Source organism: Eleutherodactylus coqui, chromosome 13, assembly GCF_035609145.1.
Source record: "Eleutherodactylus coqui strain aEleCoq1 chromosome 13, aEleCoq1.hap1, whole genome shotgun sequence".
NCBI classification, from domain to species: Eukaryota; Metazoa; Chordata; class Amphibia; order Anura; family Eleutherodactylidae; genus Eleutherodactylus; species Eleutherodactylus coqui.
Window position 1 is genome coordinate 51,007,965 of NC_089849.1, and position 18,130 is coordinate 51,026,094.

General features: G+C 44.2%; 1 protein-coding gene across 4 annotated transcripts in view; it reads right to left on the bottom strand.

Annotated features, from left to right (window-relative positions):
- The window catches only part of EPB41L1 (erythrocyte membrane protein band 4.1 like 1), a 129,715-nt gene that overhangs the window by 23,117 nt on the left and 88,468 nt on the right, over positions 1-18,130 (bottom strand). For all 4 annotated transcript variants that reach the window (XM_066587807.1, XM_066587805.1, XM_066587808.1 and 1 more), the window contains exons 9-14: positions 17,069-17,156; positions 15,420-15,572; positions 15,190-15,287; positions 12,878-13,053; positions 10,220-10,356; positions 2,237-2,395 (exon numbers count right to left, since the gene is read on the bottom strand). In XM_066587807.1, coding sequence (XP_066443904.1) covers positions 2,237-2,395; positions 10,220-10,356; positions 12,878-13,053; positions 15,190-15,287; positions 15,420-15,572; positions 17,069-17,156 — 811 coding nt within the window. The remainder of the gene's footprint in view (positions 1-2,236; positions 2,396-10,219; positions 10,357-12,877; positions 13,054-15,189; positions 15,288-15,419; positions 15,573-17,068; positions 17,157-18,130) is intronic.

Sequence of the window (18,130 nt, forward strand, 5' to 3'; positions counted from 1 at the left end):
GTGGAGGGGATGGCGACAGGATAGAGAAGAATAGGGATCAAGGACATCACCCATTAGAGAAGACGTCTCAGTGATTATTGGAGGTAAATGCACTGTAATCATTATCACTCTGCAGAACTGACATCTGACTATTATACTGTATGATGACTACATTATTTAGAGGTATACAATAGCTGAGTTGCTGTATCTAAGCCTGCTGTATTATAAAAATAGTTTTATAGGTATACAGTAGTTGAGAATATTTTTTTAAGTTTTGGGGGGTTGGCAAGGGTAAACTATGTATTTAGAGGCATGTGCCCCTGCTCTTTTAAGACTTTAAGAACCTTCCTGGCTGTTATCACATCTATGGGCCACTTAAGAGACTGAGTGATGCAGCGGAAAGTTCTGGGCGGTCCATGGTCAGCAACTATGAGGAGAAGAGGGGAAGGAGGAAGCTGAACTTTTGCACCAGGGGCCATAAGCCTTTAGCTACACTCCTGCATGTGGTCTTTTTCTGCAATTTTCTGTTTTTAGGCTAACTACAGGTGAACTGTTAAAGCATACCTATCATTCTATGTGAATTACCAGAAAAGGGCATTATGTGTGATCTTGAGTAATATTAGTATTTCTCAGTACTTGATGATGCATTTTCAGCAGTTTTTCCCCTTTGCAGACTTCATCTCTGATTGTTTGTTTTTCACAAACTCCTCTCCAGAAGGGCGGGCAATCGCTGTTGTGATGCCTTCCCATTCTCAGGACCACTGCACCCTTTCCCCCCAGCCCACAAACTTTTGCCTTCTTCATATGAACTAGCAAGCAGCTCTGATGAGTGTCCTGCGTGAGCATCACATGTTCTTCCAGCCTCAGTACTGTGATTAATCATCTGCTCCCTCATGAGACATGACAACTGGCAATCTGTTTGTAGATTCACCCCTTACCTACCGACACTGCAGCAGATTGTTCAGCACATTATAAATAAGATTTTACACTGAAATGCTGCTCTTAAAGAGGATATTCAGGCAGAAACCTCTACAGAACTCCTCACCCTGCTGTACAAACATAAAAGAAGCCACGCTCACCTTACCCGATACCCATCGCTCCCGTTCCGCTGATGCCCACTCACCCGCTGCCTTCTACTCCCTACTGAAGCAGCGATAACATCTCAACACAGAGGTATCTGACTACTGCAGTTAATCAACAGCTGAATTAAGACAGTAATTGGCTACAGTGGTCACAACTCCCTAATGAAGGTGACATCATCGCTACAGCAGAAAGTGGGGAGCAGCGAATGATTGAGCACTTAGGTGAGAGTGTATAAGATTTACCAGACAATAATCAGGGAGATTTAATAAGATCAGCATTTTAAATGCCGGTATTAATAGGATTTACCCCAGGGCAGGATGTGCCTAATACAATGTTTCCCCCGAAAATAAGCCCTAGCTACATTAGGTAAAAAAAAAAACCTCACCTAGCAGCCAGCATCTGTGTTCACGGCTATGTTCTCCCCACGGTATGGCAGGCTGCTCTATAATCCTCCCTGCTGTCATCTATCTCTGGCAAAGAGGGCTTTGAATTCCCCCGCCTCCAGCAAGTAAACACTGTGATTGGATTGAGCGCCAGCCAATCACAGCTGGCGCTCGATCATTCACAGCCATTCAGTGAATAACATCACTGATTGGCTGGCGCTTGATCCAATCACACCACTTCTTGCTGGAGGCAGGGGAATTCAAAGCCCCGTTTACCAGAGAGAGATAACAGCGGGGAGGATTACAGAGCAGCCTGACGCTACACTGGGGAGATCATCGCTGGGGACGCAAATGCCGGCTGCGAGGTGAGTATACGCTTTACCCCACCTACCCCTGAAAATAAGACTCTGTGCCTCTTTTGGGGCAAAATTTAATATAAGACAGTGTCTTATTTTGGGGGAAACACGTTACATAATGAGGTACATCTCGCCTAGTCTGACCTGGCATATATTTCTGGTATAATTTTTTGCCAGTTTCTGGTGTAAATCATACATAAATATTTCGGTCCAGGGCGCCCACTCTTCCTCCTGGCAAGCCACACACTTTTTCATAAAAGTGAAGAGGGCAGTGCAAAAGCCAAAAAGTTTTCAGATTTAACATAAATCCCCATTTGCCCAAAATTTTGCGACTTTTTCACACCAGAAACTGATGTCAAAGCTTTTATGACTGCCTTCAGATACTGTGTACAGATAGTTAATATTGTATCCAGAAGAGAAGTAACTCTCACTGACCTCATGTTTGGAGGAGGAGGATGTCGGTGAGGAGGGCAGCCTCTTCTCCCGCCCACGCTCTCTGTGGACTAGCTTGCTGTTGGGTTGCTTCAGTGTTCTCTTCAGCTCATTAATGCTGGCCTGATGCTTCAGTAGGACATCCTGTGACTTGTCCAGGAACTAAGGAATGGATAGAACAATAAATAGTGTCAGTGCCTAACTCTTCACCCCTTCACTCCACCACATGCTGTAGACCTCTCTGGCAGTGAAGGGGTTCCTGTAGTTTTAAAAAACAAAACTTGTGATTATAAAATGGCTATGAGGGATGCAACGTTTCAGCAGACATGTCCACCACGAATCTTCTAAACTGGGAAAATTTTAGTAAAATGGGGAAGTAAATGCAGGGAAGAGGTAGGGATGGGCAGGAAATCTAGACAAGCGGGTGGCTTAGAGAGGACACATAAGCATTATACTTGGTAATTCTGTTTAGTGTGTGTATTCTATGACCAGACAAGGTAACTGTGTATTATGGAAATAATGTATATGGGATGTTTGTATTCTACTTAGGGGCTAGCTATGGAGGTTACATGTTATTGCTGAACAAAGAAAATGCTCCCGGAGTCCACAGCCACTAATAACAATATTCTTGATAAAGTGAGATAATTTAACCCAAATTCTGATCTATGAATCAGTAGACTCTAATGATGCAAACGCTCTATTGTTGCCTGAAGAAATTAGTGTCGAACATAGTTGCAGCCATTGTTCATGGTGAAATATATAATAACAAAAATGTCCTGAGGTGAGGACAGGATTTCCTTAATATCCCTGAATGGCTCGCTGTGTTGTAGTAACTCTACTGTTTACAAAATATCCCATTGACTGAATGGGTTGGCTCTTCTACAGTTTTGTGTTGATAGACTCTTTTACAATTTCTTAAATGTCTTGTGTGGATAGGCTCTTACAGAATACCACTCCAAAATCCACCTACTTAAAGCCTTGCTGATCTGCCCTTCCTCAAAACTTGGATATTTTGTCCCTTCTTCACAACCTAATCAACCAAGCACAGCCTCTCCCCCCCCCCCCTTCTTAACACTGAGAGGACTGCAGACACAGTCTGAGCAGTGTGCTGTCAAATAAATGTCAGAAGCAGCAGCACAGCCAGCTAGGTAAAGGAGTTACACACACTCTGCAGCAGCAAAATGATAGGAAATGTTTAGGAAAGACCATTTAGAAAGCTACTTCATTTTGTAGGAGAAAATGAACAACAAAAATGTCAGTGCAGAGATGCCCATAGCCTTTATCCCCCTAACACTCCAGGATGTACAGTTAAATCATGGAGGTTTGGGGTTTGCATGGAAGGTGTTTGGGAATCAATCCGGCTCCATACAAGGCGGGTGCTGGCTGTTTCTTATAGCCGATACCTGCCTACAACAGCTGTGATCAGCACACCCGAAAGCGACCAAGGCTGCCATTGCAGATTGCCTGTCAGATTGCGGTATAATGTAATACTATGGTATTAGATCATACTGCAGGACCAGCCAAACCATCACAGGTTCATGTCTCCTAAGGAGAACACTAAAAAAAATGTAAAAATCACTTTAAAAAGTTTTATCACTTAATAAAAAATAAGAAGGTAATTAAAGTCCTGCAAAAAATGAGCCTTTCTACTAATTTAACAGAAAAGTAAAAACATTGTGGCTATCAGAAGATGATTTTTTTTCCAAAAATTTATTTTTTAAAAGTAGAACAGCAAAAAAAGATCTAAAGTTGGTGTTGCAGTAATCACACTGACTCATAGAACATAATTACCATGTCCTTTTTGCTGCAGTGTGCTCGTCGTAGAAACAAGACCCCCACCCTTCTCCCCAAAGATGTCAGAATTTCATTTTTTCCCCATTTGACTCCACTTAGAAATTTTTAAAAGTTTTTCAGTACATTATATGGTATATTAGTACCATTGAAAAATACAGCTCATTGGCAAAAAGCAAGCCCTAATACAACTATGCTGATGGATAAATAAAACAGTTATGATTTTTTAAAAGCGGGGAGGTAAAACTGAAAATGAAAAAAAAAGGGCCACGTCCCTAACGGGGTAAACAACCTGGAAAATTGGACTAGATTGGAATAATTCAAATTGTATTGGCTTAGTTGTATAATAAAACATATAGTACATTTGTGAGCACCCATACACATACTTTCCAGGATGAACTGAGGACTGTATATAAGACCCCAATAATCTATTACATTGGCCACCACATGGCTGATATAATGCATTTAGGAGAAGGATTAATAGGTGGATAGGGTGTGGGATAGATTTTAGGATAGGCTGATGGGATTCACAGTGACAAAAGTGGTATTAAGGTACATTGGGATAGAGGGGTACTAGCTGGATGCTAGGTTTGGGGTAGGTAGATGGGAACTAGGATAGGTAAATGGATGTTTGGTTACAGGTGGGTACCTCCTTGTGCCGGGGAGTGCTCTCTTGCTCCGACTGGTAGCAATAGGCAAGAAACAGAAGCAAGCGAGTGAGTGTGAGAAACAAAGCTGCACATACAGACATATATGGATACAAAGAAATATAGATATGCACCAACTAAACATCTAGAACTAATACCTGCGTTTTACTTGTGGACACATAATGATATATGACATAAACTTGGTTCACTCATATTTGAAATTATGCAGCAGTGTAACAATGTAAGTGTACGTAAGAATACAGATACCTATAAACAAATATACAAGATGCATATAATACATGAAAACATACGAAATGCATATGAAATATCTGTTTATACATATGGCAAGAAAAACATGAGCAAGATCAAATGGCTTAAAGCATACACTGGCTTACTGCATTACATTACATGTACACATTCCTCTGTACGCAATTCAGAAGCAACCAAACAGATTAGCCCAGATACATATAGTGCCTAGTGTATGTGCTGTGACAGGTTAGGTTTGGGCCCAGCTACAAAGTAAATGACGTCCTTCTCAGGGCGGTTCCGCATCAGAGTTGGAGGTTCCGTCACAGATCAGGCTCAGAATACCGGAAGAAAAAGCTGCATGCAGAGCTTTCCCTTCCGTCCACCCTTCCATTTCTGTTCATTACTATTTCCATATAGTGTATTAGATTAGTGCTCCTTGCATCCTCCTGGTGGGAGGCTTTCTTGGCATTTTTATTGTCTGTGTCTGCCATGCTACGGCTGTAACGTTCTGTTCTTCTCTGCTAGCAGAAATCATGTTTCACAGTGAGTGTGCTAATCTTGCTTTGAGGTTTAAACGCTCGTGTTCTGAAGTATTCTGTGGGGATGATTAGCAGCCTGCAAAACCCAATTAGGGTTGGAATAGAAGCATTGGAAGTACAAAAACAACAGTAAATTAATAAATATTGACTTAAAGGACTATATGACCAAGGGTTTTTTTTTCCAAAATTGAAACAAATATATTCCATTTTTATAATGTGTTTTCCATCTTCTGATTTTTTATTCTGTTGTCTACACATGACTATGGGGGCGGCAATGATGCCTGAGCTACATTTAACAGCATTTAGAAGATATGCCTTACAGCAGCTTCATGGGCCATTCACACAATGGACAATAGGGAACCCATTGACTTGTATGGGAGACTGTTCTAGACATGTTCTGTGACCTGCACAGTGGTGATTGTGCAGGGAGGGGGAGGAGGTAGTCACAGCTGATCACCTATTGTGAATGGTGGGTCCTGTATTACCTACATCTAGGTTAGAGATGAGTGAGCACGCTGGGTAAGGTCAGTTACTTGAGCGAGCCTCGCTCATCTCCAGTAACTGCCTTCTCCTCCGAGCGTGCTTGAGGGGGCAGCGGAGGGTGGCGGGGGAGAGCAGAGGGGAGAGTGAGAGAGATTTCTCTCCCCCCCCCCCCCCCCCCGCCACCCCCCCTCCCCCTCCCTCCCCGAGCACACTCGGAGGAGAAGGCAGTTACTCGAGATGAGGCTTGCTCGAGTAACTGACCTTACCCAGCGTGCTCACTCATCTCCAATCTAGGTGTTACATCACAGGCAGTGTAATCCTGCCTGTGATGTTAGTGAGATGACTCCTGCAAAGCTTTCTCTACAGATCAGGAAGTGACAGACTAGTATTAGGCTCAGTGGAAAAAATAAAGATTGTGATCGAAAATGGAAAACAAAATCAAATTCTTAAAAAAATGTGATTTACGTAATGGGTCATTTTTTTTATGACACCTTCCCTTTAATTCTGTATTTTTCCAGCTGTGTGTTGTACTGCTATGAACCAACTATTTTGCTACTTGTCTTTATGATACATAGGTTGCTCAAAAATAAGACCCTGATTATGGATATAGACACAATTCCCCTATGGCTACACTATGGATGCTAGAAAAATGTTCTTTTAGGTCATTACTTGGGGATTTAAAGGACAAAACCTAATCTTCATCACATCATACTCTACGCTGTGTATTACATAGGGAGGGTCACGAAGAAGGAGTCGCCACTTATACTGCTGAGCTAACATGAAAGCTGCATTGTGATTGGTTGCTATGGGCAACAAAGACCGTGGGGTGTTGGCGTACTTTTCTGTGGTCCACCCTGTACTGTGAATGCCAAAGCTTTTGAGATAAATAGATCCTTATTAACTTTGTATTATAGTCCACAAAATATGGACAAATCTGGATGAAAAATCTGCTCTGAAACTGGCCCTAGACAGAGGGAATACATCATCATTTTGTAGCATGACTGCTGGGAGGAGAACTGCTGTGACTCCTACACTCTATGGGGCTACATAGACTTCTATGTACATGCAACTTTGTTTGCAGAAAATACCCATTGACCAGTATTGGCACACAAGTTGTGTAGCCGTTAGAGATGAGCGAACGTACTCGGATAAGCACTACTCGTCCGAGTAATGTGCTTTATCCGAGTATCTCTCCGCTCGTCCTGAAAGATTCGGGGCGCTCCGCTGCTGACAGGTGAGTCGCAGCGGGGAGCAGGGGAAAGCGGGCGGGAGAGAAGGAGAGAAAGATCTCCCCTCCGTTCCTCCCCGCTCTCCCCTGCAGCTCCCCGCTCCGCAGCGCGTCCCGAATCTTTCAGGACGAGCGGAGAGGTACTCGGATAAAGCACATTACTCGGACGAGTAGTGCTTTACCGAGTACGTTCGCTCATCTCTAGTAGCCGTTGCTAATTAAGTTGTCAGGCATTGAAGCTGTCATGATACAAAAGTTGGTGTGTAGCCCAAGCCTAAAAAGGGCAAGAGAAAATCCTCTTGTCTGATTTGATGATCAATCTAAAATTACTTGAAAGCCAGTAAATCAATTACTGCAAGGAAAAAAAATGCGTAAATTGATTACTCAGGAACAAATGAGCAAATGTTATTTTCTTACAGACTCGCAATTAACAATTAAGTCCTTTTCAGCTACCAAACGTTAGAGAATTAAAGTATTTGTTACTAGGCAACTGGTGATATTTGGGCTGTTCACACGCACCAGTGGCGTTACGGCAGGAGCATGCAAACGCTACAGCAGATCTAAAGGCTGAATGCACACCAGTTTTGCTCTTTTTTTTGGTTCTGTGTTAAGGCTGGGCTTACACGAGCGGGTTGGATTCCACATGCAGGAGACCCCGGCGCTCATGCGCAGTACCTTTTCTTTTGTTGCTTAGCGATGACGTGGGTACCTGCAGGCCATAAGCTATGTTAATTGCGTATGGGCTGCGGGTCGGACAGCCTACATTGTCATGAATGGAGGCCATCTGCACGGACTCCGCAGAAAAATTAAAGGTGTTGTCCCGCGAAAGCAAGTGGGTCTATACACTTCTGTATGGCCATATTAATGCACTTTGTAATGTACATTGTGCATTAATTATGAGCCATACAGAAGTTATTCACTTACCTGTTCTGTTGCTAGCGTCCTCGTCTCCATGGTGCCGTCTAATTTTCAGCGTCTAATCGCCGGATTAGACGCGCTTGCGCAGTCCGGTCTTCTTCTTTTCTGAATGGGGCCGCTCGTGCCAGAGAGCGGCTCCTTGTAGCTCCGCCCCGTCACGTGCCGATTCCAGCCAATCAGGAGGCTGGAATCGGCAATGGACCGCACAGAAGACCTGCGGTCCACCGAGGGAGAAGATCCCGGCGGCCATCTTCACCAGGTAAGTAAGAAGTCACCGGAGCGCGGGGATTCAGGTAAGCACTATCCGGTTTTCTTTTTTAACCCCTGCATCGGGTTTGTCTCGCGCCGAACGGGGGGGCTATTGAAAAAAACAAAAAACCCGTTTCGGCGCGGGACAACCACTTTAATTGGTGTTAATAAGGACATAATGTGATTAAAACCATGGCACAAACCGCACCACAGCATGCCGTAAAAGCCACGCCATAACATACAGCAGCAGCCGAGATGCAAAAAATATTACAGTTGCAAGAAAAAGTTAGTGAACCCTATAGGATTAGGCCTAATGCACACGGGCGTATTTGAATTGCAGAATCTGGAGTGGGCGTCCGCAGCAAATACTGCCCATAACATGCTATGGAAAAATCGCTTTTCCATGTCCATGAGCGGAAATCAATTGCGATTTTCTGCTCATAGAGAGAAAATCGTAACATGTTCTATTTAAGTGCGGATTCCGACGGCGTCCATTGAAGTCAAGAGAAGCCATCCGATCCACGGCCCTTCCACAATTATCATTGCGGAAAGGTCGCGAAATACCGTCACCACCTAGCGACGACGCGGGACGATTTGTACTGCACACGTGCCGGCCTGCAAATCTGCGGCACAGAAGAAGATCATCCACACAGGTACGCGGTGGTCCCAGGCCGGGCACAGGGTCAGATTCCGCTGCAAGATCCCACATGTGGAATCAGACCCAGCCCTGTGCATTCAGCCTTACCTGGATTTCTGCATCGATCTCTAATAAAATGAAGTCTGAGTGTTATTTACGTTATAGACAATCACAATCTATCAAAACTAATAACACAGTTGTAGAGTTCATGTCTGTTATTCAGCACTCTGCATATAATATATGAGCCTACGGTACTCTTAGGCCAGCTGCCGCACGTGGGAGCCCGCAGTGCAATCCGGCTCTGACCCAGACGGCGACCCCGCGTACCTGTCTTCTTTCTTTATAATCTGTACTGCGGATGGTCCGCACGGCTTGTCATTGCACACGGGAAAAAAAAGCAAACAGATAGGTCCTGCCCTATCTCTTCTCACACATAGAAAAACTGCATGCGAGAAAGATAGGGCAAGAATCACACTAGTAAAAACTAGAGATGAGCGAGCGTACTCGGAAAAGCACTACTCGCTCGAGTAATTGGCTTTATCCGAGTATCGCTGTGCTCGTCCCTGAAGATTCGGGTGCCGCTGCGGCTGACAGGTGAGTCGCAGCGGGGAGCAGGGGAGAGCGGGTGGGAGAGAGGGAGAGAAAGATCTTACCTCCGTTCCTCCCCGCTCTCCCCTGCAGCTCCCCGCTCCGTGCCGGCACCCGAATCTTCAGGGACGAGCACAGCGATACTCGGATAAAGCAAATTACTCGAGCGAGTAGTGCTTTTCCGAGTACGCTCGCTCATCTCTAGTAAAAACCAAACTATCAAAATCAATGGTTCCGCTTCGTCACGCTTTGCAGGTGTCATTTTCACGCCCACAAAACATGCTAAAACATGTTAGTCTGAAGAAGCCCTCAGTGCGTCTTTCGTGTGTACTGCGGAAATATTCCACATGCGTAAAAGATCCCAAAGGTACCTGGACAGCGAGCGGCGGTCATTCAGATAGCTGCTAACAATGGTTCCTGAAACATCTGAATGACAATATAGTGCGAAGAACTGGAGTTGTTGCCCTACACTGCGTATCAAGTCGGTAAAAAGGTTTAATATTTCTTTGAAGCGCACTAATAACACTAAAATTTGGCGAATATTTACATTTATTAATTTAGATTGCAACATAAAAAAGTCTTCGAGAACCATTTTCTGTCATCACAACCTTCTGTGTTACACATTTACAGATCCAGCTACAACCCTCATGGACTCACCTTCAGCTCTTTGATTTTGGTTGGCGTTGTCACTTCTTCCCCTTCTTCGCCTTCCTCCTCCTCTTGCTCGGATGGTTCGTGGTTTTTCTCTGGCGTGGACTCGTGGTTTTCATTGACTGCGGCTTGTTTAGAAAATCCTGCAGAGAGTAATGAGCGGATGTACGTGAATGATAGGGCCGGAATAAAGGAGATATTAATACACCTCCCAGGGACTCTATAGGGGTTATCCCGCAGCCAGACAATCGTGCCAAAAGCCCAGGACTTTCCCAACGTCTGAAGATAGATTGCCACGTGCCTAAATAGACTTAATTGGTGCTTTCTTTTTATGGATCTGGTTTGCTGTTCTCCTATTCTGCTGCTAAGACCATGTGACAACCAGGAGACTACAGTTCGCAGAAGCGTCTCCTCCCTCCTAGGGATAGGGCTCAGTCACACGGGCGTATTTTAATTACATATTAGGCACACAATGTACACGCGTGTAATACACAGAACATCACGGCAATTCAAATATATTGATTTTTGTCACACCCACTTTTTTTTCATTGCATATAAGAGCTTATGTACACGGCCGTGCGATACGTGGACTTTCATTGATCCATGCACATGTGCGTGTAGACAGTATGTATCGATACGCACAGGAAATAGATCGCAGCATGGTCTATTTCTCTGCTTACCACGTAGCATGAGCCCTATACATTTGTATAGGCAGCGTATGAAACGCTATCCATATGCAATACTTTGTGTGCGTGTTATACGCGGTCAGGCGAAGTGCACGCTGTTTACCAATTTGGTAAAACGTTGCGAGGAGACCCACAGCGTTCTACACATATACCCGTGGACAGGAGCCCTAACTCACGCATAAAAAAGAACGCCGCATATTCTACTTTCCTGCTTATTACACACAATAGAGCCCATTGTTCTGGGGGGCGTAATAAACACCACACATATGCATTATTTAATACACAATGCCGCTATGAGACAGAATAAAAAAAAAATTCAGGGCAGATAGGAAGGGCTTCTTGGTTTTCAACGACTGTTGATCATGTCCAGTACCAAGCTCTATGCAACTGATGAGGAAAAGTAAACTTTGTCGAACCCCAAACCGTACGTAACTGTTTCACTGCTGAAACATCACTTTTGAAACTACAGTATGGGGCTCAAAGTTGATGGGACGGGAGCTCCAGGCCTCCATTCTAGTGCTGTGCCCCAGAGACATCAGTGTGTGACACAGCCTTGTGAAAAGAGCGAGTTGTGTGCGCACTCTGATTCCCCCGGGGCACAGAGCTGGAATGGGGGGCCTGGTAAGTATAAGAAAAAGCAGCTGACCAACTCCCCAACCCCTCACCTTTACATCCCATAATGTAGTTTGTGGGGCTCTAACGTGATGACAGATGCCCTTTAACCCCTTAAGGACATGGCCTATTTTGGCCACGAGGACGCAGCGATTTTTATCTCCTCTTTTCAAAAGCTATAACTTTTTCATTTTTCCGTCGACATCGCCGTATGAGGGCTTGTTTTTTGCGTGGTGACCTACATATAATGTATTGTAAAACCTTTTTTGAGAGCAGGGAGAGAAAACACCTCAATTCTGCCATTGTTTTTTTTTTGTTTTTTTTTACAGCGATAACATGCAGCATAACTGACGCAATACCTTTTTCTGTGGGTCAGCACGATTACGATGATACAAAAAAAATTATTTTTTAAAGTTTTCCCACTTTTGCACAATAAAAACTCTTTTTTGGCGGTGGGGAATTAAAAATTATTTTTATATCGCTGCATTCAAAGTCCCGTAACTTTTTTATTTTTCCATGGACGGAGCTTCTGCGTAGACTTGATTTTTGCGTCACGAGCTGTAGTTTTTGTTTGTACCATTTTATTGCATTTTTGTAAGGTAAAATGAATAAAATAAGCATTTTGCCTCCATTTTTCTAATAGTTTGTGCTGTGCAGGATAAATAGTGTGTTTAATGTATTGTTCAGGTCATTACGGACATGATGATACCAAATATGTGGGGTTTTTCTTAAATCTTTAATTTTTTTTACAAATAGGCATTATACAAATGAGCAAAAAAATTTGGGGTTATTTTTTTTTTACTTTTTTTTTTTTTTAACAATTTTTTTTTTTACACCCTTTATGTTCCTGTAGGGAACTTAGCAGCTATGATCGCTATGACAAGGCATTGCAGGACCTCTGTACTGCGATGCCTTATCGTTTCCAATAGCGATCATAGGCAATGGCAAGCTAGGACACCAGTATCTGGCGTCCTCTTGCCATGGCAACCCATTGGCCCTCAATAACATCACAGAGGGAGCGCGCACCCTCTATGAACCCTTTACATGCCGTGATCTATAAAGATCGCGGCATGTAGGACGTTAACCGCAGGGGGTCTCTGTCCTTACGTACCCCCCACTGTTTCAGCGGGAGACCGGCTAACGGTAACAGCCGACTCCCGCTGCAGGATGGCGTGGGCTCAGCTTCTGATCCTGCACCATCCACTTGGCATAAGTTTATGTCCTCTTGCACGAAGTACCCCACAGCCAGGACGTAAACTTACGCCCTGTGGTGTTAAGGGGTTAAGGATACACCCCTTACGAGGGCATATTCATTCTCTATACAGGAGCTTTCCATGATTCTGTAAGGCTGTATAGCTATACATACCTCCTTCATGACTTTGGGACAGGGTGTAGCGTTTGCTGGCGGAGCGCTTGAAGTTGGGGGCAGGCCTGTCTATCAAGGCGCTTGCTTGCTGGGTCTGTGCCTGCGTACGTCCACTGTATCTGAATTTGGAGCCCATCACTAGGAAGCCTTTAGGCGCGGGCTCTGGGGACACCAGCCTGGAATACGGATAGAAAGATGTTAGTGTTTGCTCGCACAGCTTCATGTTTATACCAAAATATTTTGCGCCTGCTGTGTTATTGTGGAAGTGGCCTACTGGCAGACAACATTGTCATTCTTCTGCAGACTACTGTGACCCTACACATGGCGTTGTCACCGCAGTGCCATCACCATCTGCATATTAACTCAGCTGTCAGCATGTTGGGATGAGATATGCCAACCGTCCTGCCCTGAACATGAACAAGATGTAACCTGCATATCAATGTTCTTTGCCGCATTCATTACTACAATTATTTCATAGGACAACTGTGTTCTTAAAGCAGAACTAGCCTGCGTCTGTGAACTGTGAGAACGTAACCGCTATGGGCAGCCATACATTTACACCACTGGCTTACAATTTTTTTAACATTTGCCTTTGATAAATTAGTCTACAGCCGTTTCACACAGCCGAGAAAATTGTGCGCGATTTGTGCGTTGCAGGACACACAGATCTCGCAAATATGAACCCCATTCATTGGAGTGCAGTCATACACATAAGCGAAGTTTTCCTGCATAGCACTGCATTGCGATGCTGTGCAGAAAGCACATCACAGCATGTTCTATCTTCCTGCGATATCGCCCATTGTCTCCAAAGGGGCCGGCGGCAGCAACGCTGGCCCCATTGAAATCAATGGGAAAACTCCATGATCCTCAGCTGTAACGGGTATAAAGGGAATCCCCACAGTGATGCTAGGCTGTTTTCACATGAAAATGCCTTGCATCAGTGGAGCTTTCACATGCATGGCGAGGGCGATGTGAGTTCGTGATCCACGGCCCGATATCACCCGTGTGAAACTAGCCTAAGGCCACTTTCAGACGAGCGCATTGTCATGTCTGTAATATGGATCCGTAATACGGACTAGTTACAGATGAAATTACAACTGCATGTCATCAGTATTTGATCTGTATTTTTCTCTGTATTTGTTTTCTTACTGTGTAAAATTATGCCAAAATCAGGCATAAACTGAATAACAAATAAGGGCAATAATGGCCCTTTTACACGGGAGGATTATCGGTCACATTCCTAATAATAATAATCCTCCCATGTAATCACATTCAGAGAATTGTTCTATTGTTCAGTTTTTCAATACAGAAGACTGAATGACGCGTCGTTCAGTATAAACAGCAGTCGTTCGTTGACTTCTGAATGATTGTCTGCTTACTGTAAATGGAGATGCTGCAAAATGCTCCCTGGCCCACTTCGCCTCCATGCCGGCAGCACCCTGAGCGATACTTACTCCTATGTAACAACACAGGAGCGAGCATCACAGGGAAGAGCCGCCAGGCATAGATTGCCCAACAGCTCATCCCGTGTAAATGGACCATAAGGCTAATACATTTACATATAGTAAGATCTGTAGCCTTCAATGGCCAGATACATATGGCTTGTTGGTTGGATTATGGCTATACTTCATGTAAAGTTAGTCATTTCCCTGCAAGCATTTGTCTCTGTTATTTTGCATTCTCATTTATACAGAAAAATGTAAAGAAGAGTTTTGGTTGTTGTCCCAATCGTGTTCAATGAGATTATTTTATGGCCATCAGTTGGCGTCACTTGAGGTTCTTTTACACGGAGCAACTTTTTTTGCTCAGTCAAGTCTTTGGAAGCGTACGAAGAACAGTCGTTTATTTGCTGTTCCACGGAGTGATGATTGTTCACTAGTTGTTTGCCCACGATATCGTTCTTTGGATGTTTTTAAACACGAACGACTGTGACTTTACACCAATCGACTTTTGATCAACCAACGACTATTTTTTTTGGCAGGCTGAAACAGAACGAATGGCAACTTTTCGGACGTCACTCTATCGGTGGCCATGTTTACACTGAACGACTATCGTTTGAATTTGCTCTATCGTTTGATTATTCACCCAGTTGTCTCCTGTGTGAAGATATCTTAAGTATCCGCCCTGCCAGGTTTTGTTTGGTGGGTGGGATAACGTAGCTTGCTATGCTAGGGGTCTGTTACACTTGTATATGGCACAAATATGAGCAGAGCCAGTGTCATGCATGTAATATATTGGGTAACCGTAAATGAGATAATACAACGGAATGACCATAGTCCTCTCCTCCATGGCGTGGAAATGCCAATACTAACCTGAAAAATGTGTGATGTTCTATGCAGACCTTCCAAAGACGCTTGGCAGCTCTGTGATTTGGTAGCTTGAATCCAATAGTGCTTTCAAACTGCTCATACTACAAGAGATGATATGGGTATTACTCCAAATACAGCAGAAAGTCTCCATATGGAATCTACAGAAATGATGTCCCACCAACGCTATTCATATATACAGTATTTCTTTCCATGATACTTGGCACGTCACTCACCTCCCCTGGTCGGATCTTAATGTAAAAGTTGCTTCTTTTGTATGAAATCTTCAAGATTTTGGGCCAGGCAAACCGGTTTATTCGCAACCTGTCTCTATAGATCAGGAGCCCATTGGCACAAACTCCCAGCATTATATCTATACCTTCAGAGTCCTGCAGAGCAAACGCAAAATCAGGTCAGAACAGGATACGTCAGGTAATCCCGCTGTGGAACGTACTGCAGCTTAGCCCATGCACTTGAATGGGGATAAGCTGCAATACCAGACACAGCCCATGGAGAAGAATGGCGGTGTTTTTAAGAAAGGATAGTCCTTTTTTCTAATCTTACACAACCCTTCAAAGATGCTTAACTAGCAACTCACTTATATAATATTATTATTAGAACCACCCCTGAAGTAGGAACTGTTGCAAGGTCTTAGAATTGCACTGCGGCCTCCTTGTCTGCATCTCAGCAGATTATAGGCTGTTTTATGGGACTTTTACTATTATCAGTATATGTCATCAATAGTTGAATGGCGGGGGTCTGCTGCTGGGGATCCCTGCCAAGTAGCTGATTGCCCTGCCTGCTGTCAGTATAGATAAGATAAGAAGTGGACAGTCCGTTTGGCAGCCACCCAGTTTGGTACTGCAGGCACAATTCCCACTGAATTCAGTGGTAGCTGTGCTTGTAATACCAAAACCGGCCACTGCAATAGACAGCGCTAATTGCTTCCAGCGCTGTACAGTCTGACAGCGGGCCTGGCAATTAGCTGATCAGCATGGATTTTGAGCAGTAGACTCCTGACCATCACCTGAAGATAGGTCATCAATAGTAAAAGTCCTGTACTTTTGAAGGGACTGCCCCACCTAATGTAGTTATACCCTGTCCATGTCATTGGTGGGGTCCGGCTGCTGGGATTCCCAGTGACCACGAGAATGGGGTCCCAAAGGTCCCAGAATGAATGCAGTAAAGGTCGCACATGTGCATGCATTTCAATGGGACGGCCAGAGACAGCTGAGTTTAAAGGTGTTTTCACATTACTTAAAATTGCTTGACAACCACTCTGTCCTTCCTTGTTGCTGCTGTCCAGGACCTTAGACTACTGCAGCCAATCACTGGCCACAGCAGTGACCTTCTATAGCCTGTGACTGGCTGCAGCTGTCACATGTCCTGGACAGCAGCAGCCAGGAAGGACAGGGGGCTTGTGAAGCAGTTTTAAGTTGTGGGAACCCCCCTTTGAGTGATCATTTATTTCCGGCAGTCCCGTTGAAATGAAATGGTGCAGCAACACACATGCTCTACCAATGCTCCATTCATTCAAGGACCTTTGGAAGCCCTGTTGTCACGATCAGTGGTGGTCCCAGAGGTTGGACCTTTACCAATCAGATGTTTATTCCCTATTCTGTGGATAGGGCCCTTAAAGGTCCGATGACCAAATTGCAGGGCAGCAAAGGAATTGTTGCCATTTTTTTAATGAAATTCAGTAATAATAATAATAGTTATTTAAGCAGTTCCTTAAAATAGAGTATATTCATCCAACACCCAAAGCATATCTCTTACATGGCTGAAGGCTTTAACCCAAGTAGCAACGCAGCCATTCCCTACTGTCCACGAGCCGCATGCTGTAGGCATGAATGGACACTTCAGAACAAGCTCTGTATCCCATTACCTTGGCATGGTGTAGATCTACTCCGTACATTGACAGCTTCTTGGCATTTTCTAGAAAATGAATTTCGGCCTCAGCTGGAGTCATCCCTCTGATAAAAAAATATATAAACAAACACATAATAGAAATTGGACGGTGAGGGCTTTACATTGTAATGCGTCTTCAAGCCCACTGTCATATCAGGGACAGCAGCACATGACACATGGCTTATCACGGAAGTTATCTGTAAAGGACGGTGTCAGACTCTTCAGAAAGCTTGTTCTTCCATGCAGATAATTGCAGTCCTTGTCAGTGACACATGATAGACAATGGGGAGCAGTGTTCCCCTATCACATGATACAGCATCTGCGGGGGTAAGGTATAGAACTTCCAACTTCACTGCTACACAGAGGATCTTCATTGTTTGCAGAGGAGACTCAGTTCCTCTGTATCCGTCTCACCTGGCATGGCACGACTAAACACTGACCTTGCTGTCCTCCCTGCAGCACTGGGGAATGGCGGTCATTTTGCTTTGGTGTGCAGTGCAAGTATTGAATGTGCATTTAAGTAAGTACCATCATTAGCCGAGAAGGGAGTGACGCATGCGAATCTGGGGATCTATGCAAAATCTGCATAACGTATTATACAGCTAGTATTGCTGTATACAAGTCAGCTGCTGCTGCAGGGTGAAGTGGTCATTAATGAATCATTATAGTAGGGAACTCGCAGTATGTTTACATTTGGACCTTGGTTTCAATGTCAGGGGAGGCCATTCTAGGATTTACCTGTCCTATGCAGGCAGACTCCAGTTTTCTTGAGCCACTACATAAAAAGTTGAAAGTGAACTTAATCAAAACTTAAGGCAAAACGAAGTGTGACTACAGGCTAAGCTGGTAGAAATGTGTCTGCCAACAAGCCTGGAACTTGTTCTAGTAGCAACCAGCAGAATTATGAATGCAGCTCTGGAATATTACACCTCACTCAGGACCAGTACTATATAAGTAAATTAGTTCACTCAACCTGTAATACAGATGTATATACTGTAGTGGTATAAATAGTCAACCTGATTGCTGCCCCCCGGTCTCT